This window comes from Numenius arquata, chromosome 2 (genome assembly GCF_964106895.1).
Source record: "Numenius arquata chromosome 2, bNumArq3.hap1.1, whole genome shotgun sequence".
Taxonomy (NCBI): Eukaryota; Metazoa; Chordata; class Aves; order Charadriiformes; family Scolopacidae; genus Numenius; species Numenius arquata.
Window position 1 is genome coordinate 15023313 of NC_133577.1, and position 24968 is coordinate 15048280.

The following is a 24968-nucleotide window of genomic DNA, read 5'->3' on the forward strand; positions in this document are numbered from 1 at the left end:
TGCTGCCATCATTGTGTATAGAAAGGCTGAAAAAAAAAACAGTTCCCAAAACAAGGGGCTGTGCAAGATGAGTGTAGGGGCACAGAACTACAAAAATCGATGATATTTTCATTGAGGTCAGGAAGTAACACTACTTGCAATGAGAAAATTTTCAGAACTGCTGATTTGACATTTGTACATTACCCCAGAAAAGCTGCTTTTAAGGTTTTACTGCAGAATATAGGAGTTGCAAAGTGGAAACAGCTCAGAGAACAAAAAACTGATGCAGTAACTATTTCCACCTGAAATTGAAGGACCCATTGGTACAGAAAACCACATTAATATAACACACTACTGAGAGAACTTCCATTCCAAAAAAGGTAAAAATAAATCACATAGGTACTTATTTAATAGTATTCCTGAATTAGATACTAGGGAAATCTTAAAAAATTTTTACACATCTCTGTGTAAAATTGTACATAAAAAAACCTATTCCTCCATCTTTTCAAAGTCTATTTAAAGGTGAAAAAATAACTACAATAACTTTGCATTTCTACTACTTAGAGAAAGTAATGTTTTCAGTTCCTTACCTCACCCATCTCTAAATCTTGAATGAAAGACAGACAGACATAGCTAAAGCCATTATCATGAATTTTTGCATTTCCAGCCCCAAGAAAACTAAATTGCAAGCTAGGGTGAATGCTAAATGGCATTACGGATTGCGATTCAGTGACTACACATAACTATCGGGTATAAAAACCCCTATTCTGAAATTATGAAGCAATTCTCACCTGATGCAAACATCACAAAACTCATTAAAACAGAGAATCCTGCCCTTGCAAATTCAATTTTAAAAACAGATTCCTTAAGCCATTGTCCAAATTATTTTAAATTTAAGTAGAAGTAACTGAGCTTCTGAGAAATCCTTTCAAACGCTAGACTGAACTGCTGACCAGAAGACAATTAAAAGGGCCTCCCTCCATCTGTGACTAAGCTCCAGTTCTAAACGTCAGATTTAGTAGCCAGGAAAGCATTTTTTTTCCCTAATTATTGCTAGTATTATTGATATTAATGCACCAGTATACATTAAAAGTAAGAGAGTGAAGCTAGGTTTTATTAAAGCAGTTTGATAACTACATGTATTTGTACCCTGCTTTGCAACACAGGTCACAAAAGTAACATTTTAACATCAACAGTCTTTGAATTTGGTTGAAAAGATAGAGTAGATGCACTCTTCTTATTCAGGCCATCTGTACCGTAATATAATGGATTCTAAGGAACAATTCATTGGCCTTTAGTACCTTCTTTTTATTTATTTTTTTTTTATTTCATAGACCCAGTTCTATGCTATTTTTTTGATATTATTCTATTTAAAAATATAAGCTATTCTAACTTACTGCAAAGAATTTTACAATTCTTGACTCTTATAATGCATTAAATGAGTTCAATATGTAGAGAGGTTTAGCAACAAATTAGTACACCAACCATAGTGCATTGTTACAAATAGTAATACAAAATAAGAGTGGATTCTTTTTGTGAAAACAATTCTTTATTCCTGACCTAATTCAGATGAGATTAGTTAAAATGGATTGCACGTAGGTACTGATTATGGGAGTCAAAGGGGCATATAAGAAGTCAGTTCATATAATGGCTCATTTCCTTTTACAGAAATGGAGTTAGCAGAGTGTACTTACAGCAGGACCCAAGAAAAATTCCAACTCCCATATTCAGCTTCCAAATTAATGGAGGTCAGTGTTGGACCTCTAATTTTATGTGTCACCTAAATTATATGTAATCTCTTTTATTCTGCTCTACTTTAAACTGCCCCAATTTCCTTCCTTTACCTCCTATACGTTTGCCTTCCTTCACTCACTTCAATCAATAATGTCGTCTTATTCCTCTAGTTATCCCACACTGGATTCACCTCATTCTTCCCATATTTCATTGAAAGAAGAAACTTTTGCCTTAGGTTACCTTATCATGCACTTAATATTGCTTTAAAACGATATTCTTTTTTCAGCGTGAATAGAAATCTTCATTATAATACAAGCTGTCCCTAGTCCAGCGAGGATTCCAGCCATTTCCAGAATATATTTTCCTGTACGACAATCTTTACTTGTAAATGAAATGGCTCACAGTTACATAATGGGAACATGTTTAAAAAGAACTGAAAAATTCTGTCAGATATCAAATCTGCTGCTTCAGACAAAACCCAGAAGTCATCAGAAATGTACCATCCTGTCCTAGCGACAGCACCGTACTCCATATCAGATGTAATCCGTATTTGACAAACGCAACAGGAAGGGTATCTTATTCTGTGGACTGGCAGCATTATCTATTTCGGCACACTTTATACCTTCATTTGTGAATTTTCTCTAGGTTATAGGCACTAACAAATTCTGTTCCATGACCATGATATAAACTAAAGATGAGGTTTGAGAGAAGTTTATAGAGGAAAAAAAAAAGTCAATCTAAGAAAAATACATCTCAAACATGTTTAGATTGGGTTACGTTGGCTAAGGAGGCAAGTAAACAATCAGTATCACCATATTTTTAATGATGTCTACTAAGGGAAAGAAAACACCACAGAATTCCAGATCCTGAGGTTTAGAACAGTCATGTGGGTATGGGCAAAACTGGGCCTATGTCACAGCACGAAAACAGTATAAAAGAGAATCAGAAAATGACCTAGATGTGTGAAAAAATATTTTAAAAAGGAAGAAACTGCAACCCAAACCTATTTTAAACATTACTGATTCTAAGAATAAATATTAGGATTCAGGAAAACAGAGAACTTTTTCTTATCAGGTACTCTTATAAATTAATCTCACAGCTGCTTCCATACCAAGACTTCTTATTACTTTTATATTCTTATGCAAATAAGAATATAAAATAGTAGCATAAGCTTCACTGTACCTTGAAATCTGACATCTAATCATGTCCAGATCCCTGACCTGCAGAGTCTGGCCTAAATCCTGACCTGATGACTGTTATATATAGACTCCCCAGCTGCAACTGTTAAAAAACTGTAATTATTCAAGACTGGCTGATTTTAATTTTCTTTTTCTTAATACTTGTGACTGACCTACAAATCAGGCATGCATTTGTGAAACAATAGAGTTAATGATTTTTAGGCAAAATTAGCATCATCTATATCGTCTGTTGCAGATAGATATCCTCAGGTTAAGGGTTGATGAAATTGCTAATGTGGGCTTCCAATCATGTAATGAAGAAAAAACCACCACCCCCAATCAAATAATTTCAAAAAGAAGAAATCAAAACCATAGAAAGCCACACAAATGAGAACAGAGACTTTCTGATGATAAAAAACAATAATCCTGTTGTACAAATAAAGTTACAGGCCAGGCAATACTCTGAATTGTGCCAAGGATATTTCTATGCCCAGGCAGCAATACAGATGGAACATTTTTTTGCACATCTTCAATTGCAATAAGAAAATACTAGACTGTATGTCAAGAAACATATCAAATTTGTAGCTAAAGTAGATAAAGAATCTGTATTGCAGACAAATATTACAGATCTTTTTTATATTCAACACATTCATTGCTGCTATGTAAAATTATGTATTTAGCACATGCGACATTTTTTCCCTGTCTAAATATCTGCTGTAATTTCAAAACATAGCCCTTAAACAGTCAGTAAGTGTTCTAAGAAGGTGAGAAGGGAAGAGAGGAGGCAGAAAGAAAAAAACAGTGACAAAAATTAGAATTAGTGGAAAATCAACAAATATACTTCAAAAAACTTATTCAGAATGTAGCCTGGCATGCTAATTTATCAATCAAATCCTTACATTAGGTTACAGAATTAATGAAAATAAAATAACATAACTCATGGTTTCTTCTGATCATAATGAAGTGAAAGCACTACTTAATAAAATCTGAATTCTGTTATGGAAGACACATTGGATGAAAAAAAGTAGAAAAACACAGGTAATAAGCCCAAGTACTACAGCAAAAGACAATTAAATAACTCTGTCATTTTTTGCTAGTAAAAGAACGCAAAGAACCTTGTAACACTAGTGGAAATCAGCTCTATTTCATTAACTCTAGTTACATTGTGGTCTGAATTTGTTTTTCTGTGCACACAGCCCTTTCACCACTACTTTTTAAATAATATACCAATTATCCTATTAATTTATTTGTGACAGAGTTAAAATTCATAAGAATAAAAACAACTATCAGATAAAAAAATGAAAGTAGTATTTGTAAGAAGGAAGTTACCCACTCCTTCACTTAAAGTCTCCCAGAAGCTTCCTTAGAAAAATCATGTTTGAAATTTCATGAGGAAAATATGTTGTAAAAATAATTTTTGTTAGCTATTGCGGGCAAACCTCTCACCCCATTTTTGGTTAGAAACTGTCAATTCTGTTTATTTTTTTCCAGCTACACAACAATTTTTAAATACGCCAGTAAACAGTAATTACTCAGGGGAATAAAATGTGACATATTTCCAACCACGTTTTCATGAAGCAAGCAAAATGTTGGACCTGAAAGCAAAGATCATGCACCTTTGAAAATATTAAAGTGCATTACTAGAATATTATATACTCCTTACTATGGTATAGAAATAGTAAAGTGAGTCCTATTCCTCTGACATGTTCTCACCCTTACAGTGTGCCTGCATGTGCAAGTATACAAGTACTGTAATTATATTTAATATTCCAGCTTTATATTTAGAAAACAAAAGTGCAGTTCAAGTTCCCTCCCAGGTGAATGCTTTTACCCGTTTCTATAGAATCTGAACACTGCCCACATAAACTCAGCAGCACTAGCAAAGTCCCTGATGACTTCCAAAGAGAAAGACAGGAAGAAAAGCCCTACTAATATGAAAAAGAAATCCTAGCAGATTATCTAGGCGACAAAAGATTATTAAAAAAAATGTAGACCTCAAATAATGTAAAAAACAATCCCTTAGGAATGGTCAGTAAATTGGTACTCACAGGTATACAATACTCCACCATTGGGTAATGCAATTTATGCCCCTTTGCTGTGCGGCCAGAAAAGAAACAGCTCTGACAGACATCATAGTTGAAATGTTTTAAGCTCCGGTACCTATGGGGACATTAAACAAAGTGATTAGAGCTTCCTAAGTTTACTTCTAATATTTACTTGTTATTAAGCCTCATGAGGCAAATTATTCTCTGAAATGGTGTCATGTGCTTTTCGGCAGCAGCAGCACAAGGACATAGGGAGTTTGTTGGGATCAGCTTAGGAAGCACCTTGAAGTGCGGGAGTGCGTGAGACTGGGACATGGCACAGCCAACACTCATCACGGTCGCACATCCAGGGGCACCGGTGCCACTTCAGCAGCTGCTCAGGACACAGGAGATACACAGCCCTCCTATTCCACTTCACACAACCTTCCTGCACTACACAGGTCACCTCATTGAGTGTTCAAAACAAATTCCTGCCTCCTATAGCCATAGAGAGAGCCCACATCAATCATCTGTTGCCCAAATTGCTTTGAAACAGAAAAATCTTACTGGCATCAGCTTCATAGATGGAGTGTGAAGAGCTTATAATTTTGAAGTTCAAACTGACTTAAAACTATATTGCTTTAGTTTTTCTTTTCCTCTCTTTAGTATTCAGATGGTATCTCAGAAAAACCATTTATAATCCAGACTGGTTTACTTTTATATGTTTTTATATTTACCAGTTAGTTTTACATCCTTTTGATGCTCAGAAATTCTAAACACCTTTCAGAAAATAAAACTCTTGAGAATTCATCAGTTATAAAAAGTATATAAAATTAAGTTTAAAATAATACATTGATTTATTTCTTTCCTTTTTTTTTTAAGAGCATGTATAAGTATAAACAAGGTTACAAACTTATACAGTATCCCTTGTATTAAATGTAGCCACCAGGAGCATGAATTTTTCTTAATTTTTTTTTTTCTAACTAAAGCTGACTAAAGCAACAATTCAACTCCAGATTCCGCCCACTGTTTTTTACAGTATGGTCATTCTGACTGGATGAGGTTATATCATTTGTATGAAACTAAAATGAGCTAATTGAACCAAACTGAATAGCTACTGAATAGTTAAAGTTTAAATTAAATTAAATTGCTTCCTGAGAGCAGTTTTTTGTACCAATCCACATTTTTCCCCTGCTGAGTTTTATGTTTTGCTTTGCAAGACAATATGTGTCTATAAATGTAAAGGTTCACTTTTAAGGATGCTGACGCAACTGTTTATAATCTTTACTCAGAGCCTGTGTATCAAATGGCCACATCTACCTTCTGCTAAGATGCTAGATGCTTTTGTTGTTGCAGATCTCTAACTTCATGTAGAAATTATTCAGAATGAGCCATTCTTTTGTCTTTCTTTCTCTTCATTTCTATCTCTATACCCTCCTTCTCCACACAAAATACTTCAAGTACAGACAGGATTTATCCGCCCCAACTTAGGCATCTAAAAGATATCTGAGCTGGAGCTCTGTCACGCTATGCTCTCTCAAGCATTAATTAAGAAAAGTAGGAACATTTAGAGGAATTTCATCTCCTCTTAAGACAGGCAACAAATTTGATCAGATTAATTACTTTTGGAAGTACTCACATATCTATATTTATAGTAAAAGAAGAGAGTTACTCAATCTTATAAGACTGACTAAATTCAGCATGCCTAAAACCAGGTGAGACGAATCTGACCTCAGGATTCATATTATTATCCTTTAAAACAACAGAAAGGAGAAACAGAGAGCATGGGGAAAGAAAATTCCTCATCTGCCTAGATACCTAAAGAAAAGTCTTAGGACCACTTACAAGAATCTTTATATCGTTCTTAAATAATACACTCGACTTCGTGACCACAGCAGAGGAAAAAGCCAGTTATGTTTAGCTCAAGTCCTTATTTTCCCCTTTCCCCCCATAATTTTATACACCATAGAAATCAATTTACAAATGCATGTTAATTGTATCAGTATACAACTATAGTTAGATAGTACCAACTATCTCATGCCCCATGATGATAATTCATAGTAAAATCATACAGTCTGGGAGGATAATATGAAGAATATCCCTGGCATCATTTTTCCTTTTAGAATTCACAGCTTCCTTTGAACAGATGAAATTTAGATTACATTCCATATTTCAGATCAGAACTGTGCAAGTCTCATCACATTAACATTTCAATGTTTGGTTTGTGCTAAGCAAGGAAAGATCGCTGTTGAAGGGTGTTTAATATTGCCTGCCATGAGCTAGTTTCCCAAGCCTATGCAGGAGAGCAGACAGCCAGCCCACATTATTTTTTTTTACTAATCAGATCCTTTTGATCTTGTGCTTACAGAACACATGGGGTGCATTTATACTCCTTTGCTACCTATTGGATCCACCGATGCCAAAACACGGGATGAGAGCCTGCCCTGACACCTGCCAGTCCATCGGGTGTTTGACAGCGATGCCACAGGAGCCAGAAACACACTGGCTCAGGCCACGCTGTGGCCTCATCACGGGCAGCAGATCCCATCTTAAAGCAGGAAAATGGTGGAAAAACAAATAGAAAGAACTGTACTTGTTGGATGACGTAAAAGTGTGGATATTTTCAGAGAAATCTTGCACCCAGCTCCCCTCCTCTTACCTAAAGCCAACAATCGGACACTCTTTACAGATGTTGCACTTTGCCTGATGTTTTGCCGTTTCTGCAGCTGCCACGCGGTGTAGAACTGGTAGCCATACCATAGACTGTGGCTCTAAGCGCATCCAATCTATAAACTGCTTTACAGTTATTTCTGGCTTATTGTGGTTCTGTGGAGAGAAAAAAACCACCCCCATCCACATTAAAATAAAAATAACACAACACACACAAGCAGATTTTCCCTAGGATTCAATTAAATAAAAACAAACAACAACGTACAGCAATCCTTTCCATGTCAGGTTAATGTAAAACTAGTTACAGGATACAAGAAACAACCTCAATTAAAATGCAAATAAAGAAAACGAGTCAGTAAGAATATAGAGGACTAAACAGCTGTGATAGAGTAGACAGACGGTACAAAGACGGAGCACATGGTAAAGGAGTAATGGAGTCCATAGTAAAGCCATCTTTGAACTGAAAGGACTTGAGAAAGAAGTAAGGGAACATGAAAGCACGTTCTGCTGTTCAGACAAGCTAAAGACATGGTCATCTTTTGAATTAAGATCAATGCCAGACTGCTAAAAGTCAGTAGCGCTTGCATGTGTCTACTAACTGCCATGAAACTTGTGCAATTCTTTTTATTGTATTCTAAGGACATGGTATTATTTCAAGTTAGCACATTAAACAAACACAAAAATGAACAGGTAAATAAATAAATAATGAGAAAGAAATCTGCTACTTATAGAGAATCTCTGCAAGAATATAGCAGAGCTAATGTATTAGTATGAATGTTTTAAGAAGCAAACGAACAGGCTTCCACATTCTCTTGTAACCACCAGAGGATCCTGGCTGTAAAGGTATATTTATCCACTTTGTCAGCAATAAGAACAAAGGTCATCTTTCTGAGCTCACTGAAAGTAATAGAACACAACTTAAAATGAAAGTTATTCTTAAATGGTAACACGTGATGAGAAGCAACACTAGGCTTCTTAACCTATTCATAGTTCTAACCAATTTTTGTCAGTAAGAGGGAAAAAAAAAAAAAAAAAGAAATAACGTGCAGCATGACAAAAAAGAATAATGTGCTTTCCCCACCAGCAAAATACTTGTTTTCACTAGGCTGAGATAACTGTCAAGCAGCTGCACACTTTCTTTACGCTGTCTTAATGACCAGAGACTGAACTTGAGCTATTTATGTGAGAGAAGGGATGCAACCTCATAATCAGTATAATCATAATATCACATCACGTATTTAAGCACTACCTTGCTAGCACCCCTGGAAGATGGGGCAGATCCTTGAAGGACATAAAGATCATTCCTCTGTAACAGAAAGTCTGTTACTAACAAATCAATAATTTATTTCAGTATGACTTCAACCACTTCAGGCCAGTGACAGATATGTCAAGCACCATCCCTTATTGTCTGAAACAACAATATTAAAACCTCACAGGAAGTTTTACATAGGTAACTGGTCACACCAACTTCCATAAGTATCTACCAAATGATCTGGACAAAAACTCTCCCAATTCCAATCATCTCACGTTTCAGAAATGAATCTAATAGTTCTGGAAAAAGCTAGCACAACTGAATTTGTCAAAGCACTGGATGAAAACATAGAAATGTCTATAAAAGAATGGCAAAAGAAAAATGCTCTAGAAGCTCGCTATAACATTTAATGTTTGATTCAATAAAATCAGAAATATTATGGTCAGTAGTTTTACATATAGCATAGTGAATTTTTAATCCATATAGAATTTCTGACAATGCTCAAGGCAGCCACTTTCACAGAAATAATACACTCAAGCGGTATAGATATCACTAACAAACAGTCAGAGCCTTAGGCATCCTTGACAAAGTTTGAGTTAGGTTGTGTTCAATTACGACATCCTCTTTTTAATTCTCATCTTCTTTAAACAGACAGACGCTCCTTGCAGCCTCATTAACCCCCTGCATGTAGCGTGGAGCTGAACAGCGGGCTGTAAGACAGCTTTATTCCATGTTCTGATCTGCTGCATAAAGGCTCACGACATATAAATGACTATTCTTGAAGTTTCATGCAACTGCAAGCTCTTTTGTCAGTAAAATAATGCTAAATAATTTCCTGATGCACAAGGTCAAAAATTACTATCAACATCATTCTCTTGTTCTGTTGAGATCACGTCTTGTTCCAGCAGGGAACAGCATGTTGTTCTCACAGTATCAGGTTGCTTTGAATGATGCAAAGAAGGATAATTGGCTGCTACAAAATTTTTTAACAGCTTTCAGAGCAGCCAATATTGTCAAAACCAAAGATTTATATATTCTTTTTGCTAAAAAGTAATTTGTTTGAACCTCTCCTAAACCATAAACCATCTTTTACAGCTGCATTTTCACAATAGCTTCTCACATTGAGTTGCAAGAGCATATTCATTTCTGTTCAACCACTCAATGGATGTGTTTAAATTCCTCTCTTCTTTTTACACCATGTAAAAATGAATCTTAAGACTTCAGACAGAAGGGTTTTTTTCACATGGGGGTCTTTGTTATCTTACCTGTTGGAAGCAGCTGCGCACGCTGGGTTCAATGTTGCTGCCACCGAAGGCTGCCACTTCCCCAAGCTGCCGCGGGATCTGGATCGCGTCGTGAAGCAGAAGGCCCAGCTGCCGCTGGTCGCACATTTCTGTGGGGCCTGCCACCTCCTTGAAGAGGTCTGAAACAGCAACAACAGGCACCAGCTCATTTCATTGCCACGTACACCCCCTTTTACTTAGTAACGCTGCAGCTCATGCTTTTTAATTCTTATAATCTAGACGTGGTTACAGATGGCCACTGTCCCATTCACAATAGTTTACCCTCATCTAATATTGATTACTTTGACTACATTTCCTTGATCTGTAACCATACAAATGAGAAAAGTAAGGCCAAGTGAATGAAACTATACAACTCCTTAGGGCATCTCTTGATAAAACTGTACATTGCAGCTCCTGTTTCACCTAGGAGCAGCTGTGTGACAAAACAAAAGTGACATCACATAATTAGAACAACTTTTTGTTCATTCCTACATTGCCCCCCTAATATTTACTAAGTTTTCTGTGTTATCAGTAGGGAAGAAGGAAATAATATTTCTGAAATCCCCATCTTATGCTAACGTCTATTCCATCCTTCAGTTGGTTGGGGAGAGAAGCACGTTTGCTCTGAACTGAGAGTAGAAATAGCACAAGTCACAGGTGGCCATATGAAATAGCTTAAAGCAAGAGCAGCAGCCAGCAAGACAACTCAAGCTTAACATTAATCACATTTGCTTCCCAGATAACCATGTCTCCTTCCATATCCTTTCCCTTTACCAATTCCCTTTTCCTAAGGTAGGTGTCAAGTCCCACAGTGTAAGTGAACGTTTTGGGATGACTGTAACAACAGCAAAAACTGAGGCTGAAAGGGATCAAGAAAATTGTTCCAGATACAGGCGCTTACTGGGAAAAAAGACATTGCTTGTACCTACTTAAGAGTCACAGGAAAGCATTAAACTAATAGGCCTGTCTGCAGGATAAATAATAGTTCTTAAGTGTTTTCTTAACACATTTCTTTGATTGGATATTTTTAATTAGAATCATAGAATCATTCAGGTTGGAAAAGACCCTTGGGATCATCGAGTCCAACCATCTACCCTACTCTACAAAGTTTTTCCCTACACCATATCCCCCAACACCACATCTAAACGACTCTTAAACTCATTCAAGGATGGTGACTCAACCACCTCCCTGGGCAGCCTGTTCCAGTCTCTGACCACTCTTACTGTGAAGAACTTCTTCCTAACGTCCAGTCTAAACCTACCCTGTTGCAACTTGAAGCCATTCCCTCTTGTTCTATGGCTCTACAATGTCCTTTCAAGTAATTATAGATAGTGATGATGTCACCCCTCAGCCTCCTCTTCCTCAAACTAAACAGTCCCAGCTCCCTCGATCGTTCTTCATAAAACTTATGCTCCAGGCTCTTCACCAGCTTCGTTGCCCTCCTCTGTACCCGCTCCTGCACCTCGATATCTCTCTTGTATTGAGGTGCCCAAAACTGGACACAATACTCCAGGTGTGGCCTCACCAGTGCTGAGTACAGGGGGACAATCACCTCCCTACTTCTGCTGGTCACACTATTTCTAATACAAGCCAGGATGCCATTGGCTTCCTTGGCCACCTGGGCACACTGCTGGCTCATATTCAGCCGCTTGTCAATCAGAACCCCCAAGTCCTTTTCTGTTGGGCAGCTTTCCAGCCACACTTCCCCAAGCCTGCACCGATGCATGGGGTTGTTGTGGCCCAAGTGCAATTGTTAAAACTTTCAGCTAAAATTTTTAACACATTTCTGCCAAGAATCCTTCATGTATGAACTTTGTAGCTGTGTACATAAATATTTAGTCAGAAGATTAATCTCTCCTGAAAATATCTTAAACACTGAGTTCATCTCAAATATTTTTAAATTCTGTGATTGGTATAAATTACAGAAGAAATGGCAGTGAATTCTTTGTGTTCATTCCAGTTAGTTTTTATATTCTCCTTTTGCACTCAGTGGCTGACTTGGATTAAAGCTCCAAGTAATCTTTAAAAAAGAAAAAAAGATTAAAAAATCCATTTATACTATTCCCCTACTTTTCATGTTTCCACCAGGACAACCATTAATAGATGAGAAATAAATGAAATTTGAAAATTCAGTCTGGCCACTTCTGATTGAGGAACAGACAAGCTTTGTTCAGAAACACTCAAGAGAAACTCTGTAATTTCGCTCTGTAAATTGTTTTGCTCTTCATTTGGAGCAACTGTCAAGCTTTGTCAGCGTGCGTCTGAAGCTCTGGCCATACTTTTTTTCTTGGCAAAGGGGGTTGAGGCAGAAGAAAGGATTTTTACAAAATAGAAATCCAGCTGACTGAATTAATTTTTAGAGTTTCTGGTATTTTTCTCACTCCTTTCTTGCCCAGTCAAACAAATGCTGCAGCAGCTTCAGTGCTTAGTGGTGAGAAAAAAACTCCATGGACAACGGTGGTGACAGAACTAGTACTGCACGGCTGCAGGCTTGTCCTGGCAGTCCCAGATCCTGGCTAACTTCTTCAGCTGCAGTTGGAAGAGTTTTCCAGTTTCTAAGAGTCAGTTTAACAAACCTGATAGGATAAAAAAAAAAAATCTGCCTGTTTGCGTCAGTCAGCAGTGGAAACAGGCACTAAAAGAAGAACAATTCATTAACCTCTCTAGCTGGGAGGAAGATCAAGTAATTTTGTAAGCCCTAAACCTTCAGATGATTGGGCAGCTAGTAAACAGAGGAAAAGTGATGTGGCAGGAGAGGGAATAGTGAGAGTGATCAGCTTGGGTTGATCCAATCAGCAAATACCTTCGAAGAGCTCAAACTCCTACAAAACACTCCACTTAAAAAAAAAACTTAACACTGGCAGCTGTGCCATAACTGATGAGTGTCTAAGTGCAAGCGAGTGCAAGGGATTAAGTTGCTAAAAGTGTCCCTATCATGCTTTTGGATCAAGGTCAACTAATTCTCGCTCCCAGAATAGACAGGAACGATGTGAGGGTAAGGTAGGCTCTGGGATCATTTTCCAATAGGTAGCTCCTACGTGCCCCACCTTGTTTTGGGGAGTAAGGAGAGCACAACATAGATAGAGCAGACCAGGTCATTGGCCTCACCAACAAAAAGAGATCCTGAACTCTTTGCTCTACAAGCATAGATGTCACCAGGTTACGGCAACTCAGTTACATTTGCAGGTCCATTTTTATTCACAGGAGCATCCAGGGGTGTGCTTGAAGTTAAGCATGTCTTTAAACGTTTTCAAGAATAGGCATTCTTTAATTGAGGCTTCAGTGTTTCTTCTAAAGTAATTGGGACTTTTTTTAATTAAAGATTCATTCTCATGTCAACCCTGAGGTCTAGCATCTTAAAAAGAAGCTTAATTAAAATTGCAGAAATTTGTCCGGTAAAACATACTTAAAAATGTGTCAAGTAAAAAGATTATACCTATACTGTACATGAATGTACAGTTAACAAAATTCCTATTTTATTGGAAATGAATGTGATGAAAGGTGTCTGTCAAAAACAAATTAAAAAATATAAAAAGGCTTCACATTAAAGAAAGCAAAAAGAACAAAAGCTTGATTTCTCCCAAAGGGTAAGAGAAAGATGAAGGTCAATTGTACTGGTAAACTGTCAGTTTACCATACTATTTCATAAACCCAGTGTCTCAGCAGCCCAGACATTACATTTCTTCAAGTTGATCCTTGAAAAGCTGGTCTCTGGGAAGGTTGAGGTAGAAAGAACTTGAGCAGACAGTCTGGGTACGCATTTTACAAATTATTGAGGTGTTCATCCAAAAGATTTTAAAACAAGAAACTTGCCAATTTTACAACCAACTACTCCGAGAAGAGTATGCCTCTAAAACTACAACATTTAAGGTATGGTCTGTGCTCTGCTAAGGGCTCGAACTGTGACCATACAACTGCCACACTCAGAGGAGCCTGGGACTGACAGCCTCAATGACCCTGGGAGCCTCAGAAATGCTTAGAAGAAATATAATCAAAAGGAGAAGCAAATGTCAGGAGCTGCTGTGAGAAAGGGAAAAATCAGAAGGCAGGTAACTCGTGCTGAGCACCCATGTTTGGGGGTACTGCTCTTCCTTCCAAGTGACTTACTGTCGTGGTTTCAGTTGGGATAGAGTTGGCTTTTTTACTAGCAGCTGGCGTAGTGCGATGTTCTGGATTTGGGATGAGAAATACTTTTGATAGCGCACTGGTGGTTTTAGTTGCTGAGAGGCGGTCAAGGCCTTTTCTGCTCCTCGTATCGCCCTGCCAGTGAGTAGGCTGGGGGTGCACAGGAAATTCGGAGGGGGCACAGCTGGGACAGCTGACCCCAACTGAACAAAGGGCTCTTCCATACCGTGGGACATCATGCTCAGCATTAAAGCTGGGGGAAGAAGAAGGAAGGGGAGGACATTCAGAGGGAAGGTATTTGTCTTCCCAAGTAATTTACGCATGATGGAGCCCTGCTCTCCTGGAGATGGCTGAAGACCTGCCTGCTGATGGGAAGCAGTGAATGAATTCCCTGTTTTGTTTTACTTGCGTGCATGGGTTTTGCTCTACCTATTAAACTGTCTTTATCTCAATACACACATTTTTTCTCCTTTTACTCTTCTGATTCTCTTCTCCTTCAAAATTGGAGGAAATGAGCAAGCGGCTGCAAGGTTCTAGCTGCCCGCTGGGTTTAAACCATGACACTTATTTTCTTGAAATTAATTAGCAGTTCCATTATGGTTTTCACCTGAAGATCCAAAAGCTCAGTGTCATAGAATCATAGAATACTGGGTTGGAAGGGACCTCAAGGATCATCTGGTCCAACCTTTCTTGGCAAAAGCATGGTCTAGACAAAATGGCCCAATACCCTGTTCAGCTGAACCTTAAAAACGTCCAATGTTCAGGAATCCACCATTTTCCTGGGGAGATTTCCTGGCTGATTGTTCTCATTGTGAAATTTTTTCTTCTTGTGTCCAATTGGAGTGTCCCCAGGAGTAACTTGTAACTTGTACCCCTCATCTTTTCCATGTGACTCCTTGTAAAAAGGGAGTCTCCATCTTCTTTGAAGCCACCCCTTAAATACTCAAACATGGTGATAAGGTCTCTTCTAAGCCTTCTTGTCTCAAGGCTGAACAAACCCAATTCTCTCAGCCTTTCCTCACATGGCAGTCTTCCCAGTCCTCTGATCATCTTTGTAGCCCTTCTCTGGACCCTCCTTCCTTCTGTAAAACTTCTTTCAGACTGAAGAGTTTTGTTTTGTGACAATTTGGTGGTTCATAAGGACAATACTGCTGACAAAGATACCAAAGTCTGGCCAGGAGTAACAACAACAATAAAAAGGTTGTGTTTTCTGACTGTTAGTTTTCTGATTTGAAAAGATGAGCAATTATTTCAGCTTCAGATGTATTTCAGGTTGAAGTTATGATCATCTGGTACAAAGTCTACTGAGTTTTTCTGCAATAATTTTTTAGGACATTATACTGCAATGTTCAGGAAAAAAAACCCACCCTGTTAATTTGGGTTATGCAAATCTGCTGCTGTTTTTATTTTACTACTAGACACAAAGCAACAACATAAAAATGAATCCAGACTAGTTATTGCCTCATTCTGCTTCAGTGTCTGTATTTGGTAACTACAAGTATGCTAATTAATAGAAATTTAATATAAGTTTATTCCCAGGTTTGGGGTTTTTTTTAAACCATCTTTTTGGTAGGGTTATCATTCTGTTATCCATAGCCTAACTCCCATACTTCATGAAAGCTTTTTATTTCACACCAAACGGCAGATTACTTCCTGAATTGTCATTACTGAATAAAGGTATGTCTGCCCAGCTCTTTTAGTCATGGACTAATTCACAGATGTGTCAAATGACATAAGGAAACTAAAAAACCCAAAGTCTTAATATGGGCTCAAGTTCAGGTGCCAAAATATGCCCCAGTTCATAACATACCTACACTGCTGTTCAATCTTAATAACCAAGATTACTACAAATGCTTCTAAGGAAAGTAGAAATTGTTGCAGAGCTCCAGTGGTACATGGCAAATACAGTCTCTATACATTTTACATGTGCTTCCAAAATGTGTGAAGGAACTACTGCAAAGAATAATAATTTTAAGATGATGTGTATAATAAATAACCGTCCACCACCTAGGATGCTCTTATATAGTGCTTACTCTCTTGTTCTGTATTTGTCAGGGGGTTTTACTCCAAAGTTACTCAATTCTATTCTGATCTTGCAATTATTTTTGTGAAATATTTTTATACTACTTAGTATTTCTCAAGCCTGTGAGATTACTTCAATCAACATAATTTAAACTTTCTTTGTACAATTCTGGCAGGAAGCACAGATACTGGAAAACTATTTTCAGAGTTCAAATCAACTTTCTCATGGACCACAAAATACAATTGCTCGATTTTGATGTATTTCCTTGCTTTATCAGACATATCAATCTGTTTCAATCAACATCAAATTGCTTGATTTTTTCCCTAAACAAACCCTACAAACACACATTTAAAAAAAGAGAACAGGACCAGTCATATTGAATACTTTTCTAGCTTCTGCACAGTTACATTCTCCTTCTGCTTTTGGGGAGCACAATACTGTCCATTACGGTGATGCATAATTGACATCAGTACTTTCCAGTCAGGATATAAATCCTACTTTCTCCATTGTCATTAATGATAATGAAAAACAGCAATTCCATTTTACTTAGAAGAAAACTGTCTTGCTTACAGGCATGAGAAATATTTTACTACAAATTTTGCCACAATGTGTATTGTTATTGCACATGACTTAATTATATGATGTAAGCATTTTATAAAACATGTTCTTCCTTACATCTGTACTTCTCTTCCAGGAGGCCCTTAGAAAGAGACATCAAGCCAATTTTCAGGGACTGCACTCGAATTTTTCCAGTTCGGCCACTGAAATTAGAAAGATAAGACAATTTAATACAGTTTAATTTCATTTCATTCCAACTCAAGTCTATTCAAAATGCAAAGGCATTGGTGAGTTCTACTTCAAATACACTTCAAATCTTGAAACAAATTAACATGCCAAATCACATTAAGAATACTTCCCTTACAAAAGCTTAACTCACCTTCTAAGTGGTTTACATGTCAAAACAGTTTGTATTACTCCAAAAGGGCAGACGTTTAGCTCTGTAAAGCTCTCAATGTGATTTAATAATGTGATATACACAGAAAAAAATACACGAGCAGACAGCAGGAAAGCATATTACCCAGTTTGAAACACAAGGACTGCAAAATAAAACCAAGTTTTCATGTCTTTTCAGTTAATTTTTTCCTTTTATTTAAAGGAAAGTTGAAAATGTTCTGATATACATGTATATCAGGACATAAACAGTCAACCATATGCAGTAATTAAATGATGTGGAGCTGTTATTCTTTTCAAGCAATGTGACTTCAGGCCCATCTTGCCCAACATGAAAAAAAAAATATCCCCAAACCCAAAACCCCACACGTCCAACCTTAAGCAACTTGATAACAGATAAGTGGGTACCAAAGCAAGCGATTTTAAACCTGCAAGACAAACACTTTTCAAAAAAATAAAACCAAAAGCAATAAAACCAGGGTACATGGGAAAGGACAATTTTAAAGTTCAAAAGATCAGTGCAGAAACATATTCTTAAAAGGTCTGATGATATCTTCTTTCAAAGACCGAAAAACACCATGCAATTTGTCTTTAGATGAAACTTGGCAAACAAATCATGAGAATAGTAGTTAAATTGTATATATTGTACACAAACCCCTGCATTTAAGGTTAGCTGGGTCCTTCACCAGCCAGTAAGACAATACTAAAATTAATACCACCCCAAACATTACTTTGGTCCCCTGTGTCATGGAGAAGTGATATATCCTTTAATTACTTCTCAAGTGGTTATTAGATATCTCTTTCTGTCCTATCGATTCAACATATAGTCTGCCGTCTGATTTCCCTCACAAATGGTTGCACTGAATACAAAATTATTAATTTACTCCTGGGCTCTCAGTAAATTAGCTAAGCACCTTACAAATATTAATGCATTTGTCTTCACAACCATCACCTAATCTAGCGAGACTAGACAGTATTATCTGCCCTATTCCACAAACTGGAAGAGAGGTACAGAGAAATTATTGCCAAATTAATCAAAACCACCCATTACTTTTACTGCCTAGTTTGAAAATCAGGACCCAATTTTCCACAATATTATAGAAGCACCACCTATTTTATACATTCAAGCTTAGCTTCAAATTACCTCTTTCAATCACAGACACTACATCATTCTGGCATACTTTAACGTGTGAGCGGCTCATTTTGCAACCTTGACAAAGTTCTCTCAACATTCTTTCCTGTGTAGGGTTGTCTGTTTTTTAACTTTGTATTCAATGGAAAAACAAAGCAGAACATTCATTTGGGTTTGATTTAACTCAGGACTGACTTGAGTATTTGTTTATTAAAGGCAGGAATTCAGAAAAACTTTGCAGCTAAAAGTTTAGCTTTTATGTTTAGCTTTGCCCACATACAGGGCACGTATGTGGAGGCTTCAAATTTCTCCAGATTTTAGCAGATTGTTATAAGGACTGTGAAAAACTTCCTTCACACAAAAAGCATTTCCTCAATAAATTATAAAAAAGAATTACAAAGCCTGCAGTATTACATTTTTCTCAAGGGCAACATATTTTTCCCTAGCCTCTTCCTTTGAAACAACTAAATATAAGCACTGGAATTATATACAAGTAAAAAATTCCACACCAAACCCAAACAAAAACCCCTCACCAAACCTACAGACTTTGTAGTATAGACTCTTCCAGTTCAATGGTTTACATTTTCCCAGCTTAGAGAGTCATAAAACCACTGGCAAGATTAAGTACAAGAGATTTCAGACAGGACTACACAAAAGGATGACTAGCAAATCAACAGAAAACAAGATAGGCAATATCAAGTCATAAGGAAACCTATGTCCTCCAAGGAAGGGGGGCAACAGCATGAAAACATCAGGCACTAGCAAGAAAAACTGGAGAAGTAAGAAGATGAGCCCCCTTTACTTCTGACTTATGTCAAAGAGTTCTCAAGCCTGCTCAGTGTTGACACTACGATTAAGGACTACCAAGGACAGTAGCTATCAGTTACCTACGTAACCCAGCAGCAGGAGGCAGCCTGGCAGATCTTTGAAGGTCTCCGCAGATGCCTCCTCTTGATCAGGCACAGAGTGAGTCAAACGAGCCCATTTTCCTGCCCTACGGCGGGCCAAGTCCTTCTTAGAGCACGTCTTACTACTATCACAGCCTGCCAAGCTGCTCTGACAGAGTCCTCTATGAATCAAAAGAGCTATCATCAACACAGGGAACTCAACTGGAGTGCACGCAGAAAATTTCCGTCAGCTACTGTCAAAAGCAGGGCATAACGTTAAGGCTGACTGAAGAGGTCTCTCACCCTTCTCATTCCTCAGAAGTTCAGACTTTGCTGAACTTAACATGCTGGTAAGGCCTGGGATATTAACTCAACCTGGTGTTAGAATTTGCCAGGTGTATAAATGCAACAAAAAATAACGAAGTTGTAATTCTTCAGGGGGAGCCTTGGTCATAGAGAATGATCATGAATGACAGCTTTGATCATATGGAAAAGGTTAGCATACGTGCGATACCATAGATAGCCTTCCTAGACTAATGCACTAAAGAAATTAAATTTAAAAGAATGCATTATCAAAAGTATGCTAACATCACAAAAAACCAAGAAAATTTAAAAGCAGAAATACAGAAGTCAGATAAACGTTGCAAGACTTTAAAAACAGTGCATGTAAAAGTTTCTTTACGGACATTGGGTAATTTTGATTCAAAGAATGAGTCATCACCCACAATTAGCATGTGTAGTCTATATTATGTATGACAGACTTCAAAATATCTAAACCAACTCATTTAAAGGGGTGTTGAGTTATTTCCATTAGTACTGAAAGCTATCAGTCCATTTCATATAAATGGCTTCTGGAGATTTTAGCAGATTTGACAGTATATAGTCCAGAACAATAACCACCAGCTATTGCTTTTGGATGATTTAAACACAGGCCTGGCCAAAGGATTCCACAGAGCAAACGATTTCCTTCACAGCTCTCATTGTAAAATGCAATGCGTTTATTTCTAATTTCATTTTAAAAAAAAAAATCTCTCTGGGCTAGCAAAACCAAGGACATTTCACTTTGGAAGGTGTTTACAGGGCAGATGTTGCTGCCTGGAACAACCTTTGAGTCCTTGAAGAAGTAAAAGTCACCGAGTAAATTTAATGTTTCTCTCTTCTACCCAGCTTGAAGAATGAATCATTCCTGATGTGTCAGAAAATACCAGAACACAACAGACTTGCTTACTACATCTAAAAATAAATTGGTTCTTTTTAAGGGCCAAAGACATCTGTAGGTAAGTCTGAAGAACTACCCAGTTTGCCATCAATCTGTGAATCAGTAATTAAATCTCAGGCTAATAGCATGCGACTAACAGATGTTTTTTGTAGTCAGTTTAACAATTTGAAACATTGTACACGTACAACACCAGTGCAATAAACAATGGAAATGCCAAGACACAAATTAGTTCTTTCCTAAAGGCCAATTAAATAAAAAAATAAAAAAAAAAAGGCAGCTCAAAATTGGTGCCTGTTCTTTCAGCTCCCCCTCCTCCCCCCCAGCCCCGTAGTGGATTTGAAAGGGGAGCAAGGAAATATACTGTAAAACGTAATTTTATCTCGGAAAACCTTCATCCTCCATTTGTCAGAGTTTGACTGAAGATTAAAATCTCATCAGCTTGAAGAATTATCTACACTAAAGCTTTCAACAAAATAATCAAGGGGAAATGGGAGCAACAGGAAACGTTATTGAAAGAAAGGTTTGTTGCTCACTATGTGCATTTTAAATATGAACAGATTAAACAACTGACTTCTAACTGGAGTTACAAAGCAAAGGTAAACTGAAGAAAATATAATGGATTTGTGATGAATCTGAAAAAACCCAACCAGTAACTACAAAAAATTCTCTGACATTATTAGTTTCTTATTCTAAATTACCAATAACATTTAAGTCAACCAACCCACTTGATCTACTGCTCTATTTGCCAGTGATGTGTTTATTCACCAACAATAGAGAGCTCTGCAAAATAAAAATAATTGCAGGAAGAAGGCCCAGTCATTATTTGATGGGCTTTCCAATTTTCCAGCAGTAATGATGAGAAGTCCAACTAACAGAAATGTCACAATATTAAACAGCAATATTTGAATGCCAAAGCGTAATAGGTAGCTGGCACATAAATGATAGTTGGTTGTAATTTTTTTCCCTCCTTCCCTCTCCCCTACCACAATATTTAAAGTAAAAATAATAATAATAAAAAAAAAAATCCACAAATTACAGGACTACTGGCATGTAATCCTCTGGGGAAAAAAAGCAAAAAGCTATGAACTGTTAGAATTTGGCACTGATTAAGTGAGTGAACATAGTGAAGATAATGCATGCATCAAGAAGCTCTCATTTACAAAGCCAGGTATAAGAATTTCTATCCTTATTCAAGAAATATTTTGCTCTTTCCATCTTCAACTGAGGAGAAGGGAAAGAAATTTGCTAACCAACTTCACGCAGCTGAGAAATTCTGATTTTTAATTCTGTGTATAACTCTGAACTAGAGCATATATTCTATTAGACACACCGAAGGGACCACCCCATGTATTGCACTACTGTCTCTTAGTCAGCTCCTGAAGAGTCCTGAAACGCCTCTGTTCAAGCAATGTAAGGAGATACATTATAGGAAATGGAGGAGCTGATGGAAACCAAGTCTCTTCCCAGTTTTTACTACAGAAGGGAGATGAGAACAGTAAACTCCACTAAGAAAAATGACCAACAAACTCACAACTCAAAAGCACAACTAAATAAGCACAGTGATTGTAGGTCATGCAGGCTGACATAGCGCGGGGCAGGGCAGAGAGGTCAGAGTTCAACATTCAGCAGAAGAAAGAAGCATCTGGAGGCTCAGAAAGGACTGGCCAAAGCCACAAGGGGCTGCTGGAGTGGACTTCTGCATGTCCTCTAAGAATCAGTGCTCTCTCTGGAAATAGCAGACATGCATTTAAATAAACCCCCAAGTTCTTACTGGAAGCATCCTGAAACATTCTTGAGGCAAACTCACGATCCACCAGGGAAATGCAGTTTTGCTGCCAGGAGGGGAAGTGGATCACACAGCACCAGCACTCAGAAGTGACATGAGGCAGGAGCTGCAGGAGCTGGAAGTGAGTCGGGTCCAGGATCGTAGGGGCTTTACGGCTGAGATCAAAACAGCCACTACTTGAGAGAGGATTCAGGACAGGGACCTCAGCCAAGATTATGGCTTGCAAGTGACTAAGTGTAAAGTAAATAACAAAACTGTCCTCACCTGTGGCAGAAATACGATCGGGTATGAATAGCAAACAATCTGGGCAATTTAGGACATTTACAGTAGGAACACAGCTAAAGCAGCATATTCAATTCTCTCCTCACATATACGTTTCCTGCAACCCTTTCAATATTTCTTTAGTAAGCAGCATAACGTTAGTTCAGTGGATCTGAGCAGGACAGCATAAGAAATGTCATTTCAAGCAACTGCACTTTCATTGCTGAGTCAAAATTATCAAAAGATATGACTTTTTATTAAAGAGCTTCTTAAGCTTTATCATTTTTCTATTATCATGAACATTTCCTCAAGAAAGTAACTCAGAAAAAAAATACAACAGTCCAATAAGTCTAGCATTTTTGATAAGTGCAAAAATTACCAATTCTGTCTCCATGGTTTATATTTTGTTATACTACATGAAATTCCTGGGGTACACACTGTGAATAAAGACTTGTTACTTACCTATCATATACATTGAGTAGCCAGTTAAGACACATGTCTACACAGAGAGGAACATTCACCATATCTTTGTGTTTCTCTTCAAGTCCACTGTAGATGGTAGTGAGACAGCTGATCACATCCTGGACACCAATCAGCTGGTCATTTTGATTCAACTTGTGCTGTTTAAAAACTTCACTTGTTGTGTTCAGGTCCAACAGGTCCACTAGCAACAGATGATTTACAAAAAAAAAAGAAAAAGAAAAAAGGCATGAATACAGATGCCTGAGCATATTCATAACATTTGTTCATGCACATATTGTAGCAAACACTGCAGACAACTTGCCAGAAGTAACTTTCATTTAGTAACGTTATAGTGAAAAACTTCTCTATAAGAAGAGATTTTAGGTACAGCATTTTAGGTACTAGATATTTAAAAAAAACAGAATCAACAAGAACACCAGAATGACACTGCACAGCTCAGAAGAACATTTAAAAAGCCGCTGAAGTAGTCTGAATAATTAGAGGATCCTAACTTCAGATGTACGCACAATGGGAGCCCACTAGGTTTAGAGGATTCTTCGCATTTACCATAAAGCAGAAACCCATTAAATAACTATCACTTTTGATTAAAAGTAAAGCAAAGCAAATTCTTGGGTAACAACGTTCTCTTAAATGCAGTAGGAATGTACTGGGGCCTGAATGATAAAATAAGGCTTGAAAGAAAGCAGGGGGGACACAGGGAAATTATTTATTGTAGTTTTCCAGAACATAAAAATGCTATGCTTTCATGAAAAATATTTTGATCTCCTTAATTACAGCATGCTTTCTATAAGCAGCTGGTGATGCTATGGATATCCTAGATGTGACAAGGGGTTTGTCCCCAAAACCGTAGAAAGGTGACTGCGATTGTGAAAATCTGGGTTTTGCATGGCGAAAATAAAAAGCTGTCAATAAGCTCTTCTAATTCCTTTTGAAAAACAAAGTGGAAAAGAGGAAACTTATTTTGCTGTAAAAGAAGGAAGACTAATGTAAGTCAAAGGGTGGTATAATCCTAAACAACATTTTTTGACATAAGTGAGGACTTTAGCAAGAAAAATATTTGCAATATATCAGTATGCTTGCTACAATGTATATAACATGAAGTTGAAGTATATTCTGAGGTCATACTGAGCTGTTTCTGGAGAGCCAGTAACACATTTACACTATACATGTCATCTCTCAAAGGAAATGAAACATGACAACCTCAGAGGTGCTGCAAATTGCTCTGCACCGATAATGTTAAATAAGGATCCCAGAGGGCAGTGTGTGCAGATCAGGTAACTCTGGCTTGGGCTGGGTAATAAGCACAGCAGAAAAAAGCAGGAGCAAGACAACGCTAAACACTACGAACAATTGTGTCAAGAACTCAATGAGCATCTACCAAAAGATAAAATTATAGGCCAAAAGAAGGTTACATTCCCAATCCCATTTCCTCAATCTACCCCTCCTAACATCATTGTAAAATGAGAAACAGTACCTCTCAGCCCCTACTTCTTCTCTCCCTCACTGACATTATACATCGTGTTCTAACTTTACAGCATCAGACTTGTAGGGGTTTTATGTTTGTTTGCCTTTCATTTTCTTTTACTTTTTTTTCTAAAAGCCCATCTATTGAGCTTGCAAACAAATGCCAGCCATGTATTTACCAAACAGCCAGACTGCTAATTGCAGCAAAACACCTTGCCACTAGTTTGACCTGAGGTAGCCAAAGTATTTGGCAGTACACTGCAGCATAATCTTCTACAGTCAGAAAATATATCATACACTGGAAAAGGCTTATGGGCACATTTAAAAACAAAACAAAATCCTGCACCACAATTCAACACAGACTATTTTTTGAGGGGTGAAGGGAGGGAGGTGAAGCCAGATGCAAAACTATAACATGCTACCCAATCACATAAATATTGCACTCAAGAGAAATGTCCGTTTTTCATGCTTTTCCTTCATAACCTACAAAGGGAAAAAAAACCCTCAAAATTATTGC

At 37.5% G+C, this 24968-nt stretch overlaps 1 protein-coding gene across 3 annotated transcripts in view; it reads right to left on the reverse strand.

The window, feature by feature from the left end:
- The window catches only part of UTRN (utrophin), a 339386-nt gene that overhangs the window by 24383 nt on the left and 290035 nt on the right, over nt 1-24968 (reverse strand). For all 3 annotated transcript variants that reach the window (XM_074144306.1, XM_074144303.1, XM_074144304.1), the window contains 5 exons: nt 22967-23168; nt 16944-17029; nt 10103-10260; nt 7575-7741; nt 4940-5051 (listed from right to left, as the gene is read on the reverse strand). In XM_074144306.1, the coding sequence (XP_074000407.1) occupies nt 4940-5051; nt 7575-7741; nt 10103-10260; nt 16944-17029; nt 22967-23168 (725 nt within the window). The remainder of the gene's footprint in view (nt 1-4939; nt 5052-7574; nt 7742-10102; nt 10261-16943; nt 17030-22966; nt 23169-24968) is intronic.